Here is a 2,708-nt window from a genome sequence, read left to right on the forward strand (position 1 = left end):
CCAAAAGGCTCAGGATGTTGATATTTAGTTAGTAGCATATGCTGGGATCAAGGACTACTATGTTTGTTAAAGTGAATGACTTTGACTTATATTCAAGGTCACAGGGGTCAAATTTGTTTAAAATCTTTAAACAACCTCTTATGAATAACCATGGGTCCCAGGATGTTTATACTTTGCAAGTTTCATCCTGAGATGAAAGGCTATACAATGTGTTCAACATAATGACTTTGTTCAACTTTCAATCACAGGGGTGAAATGTTTTAAAAAAAATAATTGTCTTTTGAACGAATCATAAATACTGATATTTTGCCTGTAGCTTTATTTTAGATCACTTTTAAGGTTACAAGTGTGAGTTTTATACCAGGTGAGCGATGCAGGCCCATTGGGCCTCTTGTATTGGTACATGCGTCGCTGGTCATTAGATTATACACATGAATGATTCTGAATTCATTAGTGCCTGTCATGTATACCTTTATGTTGACTGTTCTCTACATGATGACCTGTACTAGATTTAACCAATTATAACAACTCGATACTGCTGACTGTGTCACATATTCTCCTACACGTACCCATCTTTAGCTTTGATGGATTTTAACAGCTCAGTTTTCTTTAATACCCGAGGGCCAGACATCTAAGAATCTTACTCCAAGGGTTGGGATTTTTCTGTCTTTCCCCAAATGTGGGGAAAGATTATTTTTCTCCCACATTAAATACAAAGGTTGATTTCATAATTTCCAGTAAATCAGAGCTATCTTCAGTGATATGCTATTGTTGATTTTGATGTCATTGCATTGTTGACCTGACGTCAAACAATTATTACGACAGGGGGATGACCCCCCCCCCCCCCCATCTTGGGGAAAGACAATTATTTTTCCCTGACTGGAAGTGTTGATATCACTGTCTAATGAGGGAGAAATTGTTGTTGGAATGTGATCAAACTGAATCAAGTTGGTCACACAGATTTAAGATTTGTGTTTATGGTTATTGACATATTTGTTTAAATGTGTAGTGATTTGCGAGGTTAAAACACCAAGTAGATGCATAAAAATAAGCTTTAGAAAAGTATTGCGATAAAGTGATATTTTATTTCTGTATTTCGATACGATACAATATGTCTGTATAGCGATATACTGGTTTTCCGATACATTGTGACGGCCGTTATGTTAGATGACAGCTCAGTTACAGTACGTAGACTCCATGGAAAAAGGTGGCAACAGAATAATGAAAAGAAAATATCGACTATATTTTCTTGTGGACCTACCTTTCAATTGTGCTCGCATTTTTGGCATAATGAACTTGCTACTAATTCTGATTCTTATTTTTTGCAGGAGTTCTGCCTCTGAACATCCATACTGTGATAAATTAGAAAAGATCAAAACGTTTTTAAAACAGGAGGCCCCACCATCACCAGAGGAAATTGATGAAGAATTGGGTAAGGTTAATTAAAATAAACCTTGTTCTCTATGTAGATGTTTATCTTCTTCAGTACTATCAGAATCTTCAGTTAAATATTGTACTATGTATAAAAGGAACATCAACCCAAACTCTGTGTCAGTTCTCTGTGGTCATCGACAGTTGGCGTGACGTTAGACCATTTCTACGAAGGGCGATTCCCCGCTGCTGTATGATACAACAATGCAGTGAAAATTTACAGCTCAAGGCAATAGTGTAAAATCTAGTTAAAGACAAAGTGTACCAGTTTGAAATATCAGAGCATTCCTGGTTGACCACTGGGAGACCTGCATATATATATATACACGAGTATACTAGTCAAATGAATTGTGTTCAGGTGACATTTTTCTAGCCAGTTTCATCCAATTAAGTATAGGTAAGGTGTGATCTAAAATTTAATTCTTTTGACTAATTCATATTTGATTGATTAGGTGATATTGTAGACATGTTGAATGAGAGACTTGTGATAGCATGAGAAATACGAAAAATAACAGACCCAGAAATAGAAAAAAAATCATTTAAAAAGTTGTGACAACTAAAGTTCGATATTTTCTTTAAAATAATATTTGTACACATTTATAATGCTGTCAACATTTGCAATGATCTACTATTTCTCCTAATGTACTGCCTCAATTTCAATAAAATTCCTATACAGGGTTGACGCCAGTGTAAAATTTATTTGTCAAATTAGCAATTTTTATAGAGTTATGTCCCTTTACTTACAATTCAGGGTGGCTTTTGCATATCCTGTTGAAACGGTTAAGTAGGTGCAGTAATATTTTGCAATAAATGAACATACTTCGACTGGAAATGTGCCAAGCTTGTAAATAGATATGAAAATGCACAGTTTCAAATTTGTAACAAATAAGTAACAATATATCAAGCTATTATGACTGAATCAAGATCTTAACAAAAAGCAACCAAAAAAAAAGGAACTTAAAAAAATGTTCAGCAGATCTATGTTAATATTGACATGTTTTTCTTTTTATATTCACTGTCTTAAAACCAGTTCCTTCAGTGAGTGTATCCATCAAAATGTACTAAGTAACGTTTTCTTCTTTCAGGAACTGATGTATCGGCTTTAGAATCTGTTCCTGCGGCCATCTTTGCATTCCTATATGCGACAAAAGACATTCCATATTTAGAGGTGAGCTCAGACGCTAAAGTGTGGGGCTGCAGGTCCCATCTCTATAACATGAGTAGAATTAAAAAGGGGGGGGTGCATCTCTATAACATGTGTAGAATTAGAAGGGGGG

The 2,708-nt window shown here is 35.2% G+C and overlaps 1 protein-coding gene across 2 annotated transcripts in view; it reads left to right on the forward strand.

Moving 5' to 3' along the window:
• LOC110447333 (poly(ADP-ribose) glycohydrolase ARH3-like) overlaps positions 1-2,708 on the forward strand; it is a 14,446-nt gene that overhangs the window by 10,336 nt on the left and 1,402 nt on the right. For both annotated transcript variants that reach the window (XM_021492950.1, XM_021492952.1), the window contains exons 5-6: positions 1,329-1,432; positions 2,517-2,599. In XM_021492950.1, the coding sequence (XP_021348625.1) occupies positions 1,329-1,432; positions 2,517-2,599 (187 nt within the window). The remainder of the gene's footprint in view (positions 1-1,328; positions 1,433-2,516; positions 2,600-2,708) is intronic.

Source organism: Mizuhopecten yessoensis, unplaced genomic scaffold (assembly GCF_002113885.1).
Source record: "Mizuhopecten yessoensis strain PY_sf001 unplaced genomic scaffold, ASM211388v2 scaffold3311, whole genome shotgun sequence".
Classification (NCBI taxonomy): Eukaryota; Metazoa; Mollusca; class Bivalvia; order Pectinida; family Pectinidae; genus Mizuhopecten; species Mizuhopecten yessoensis.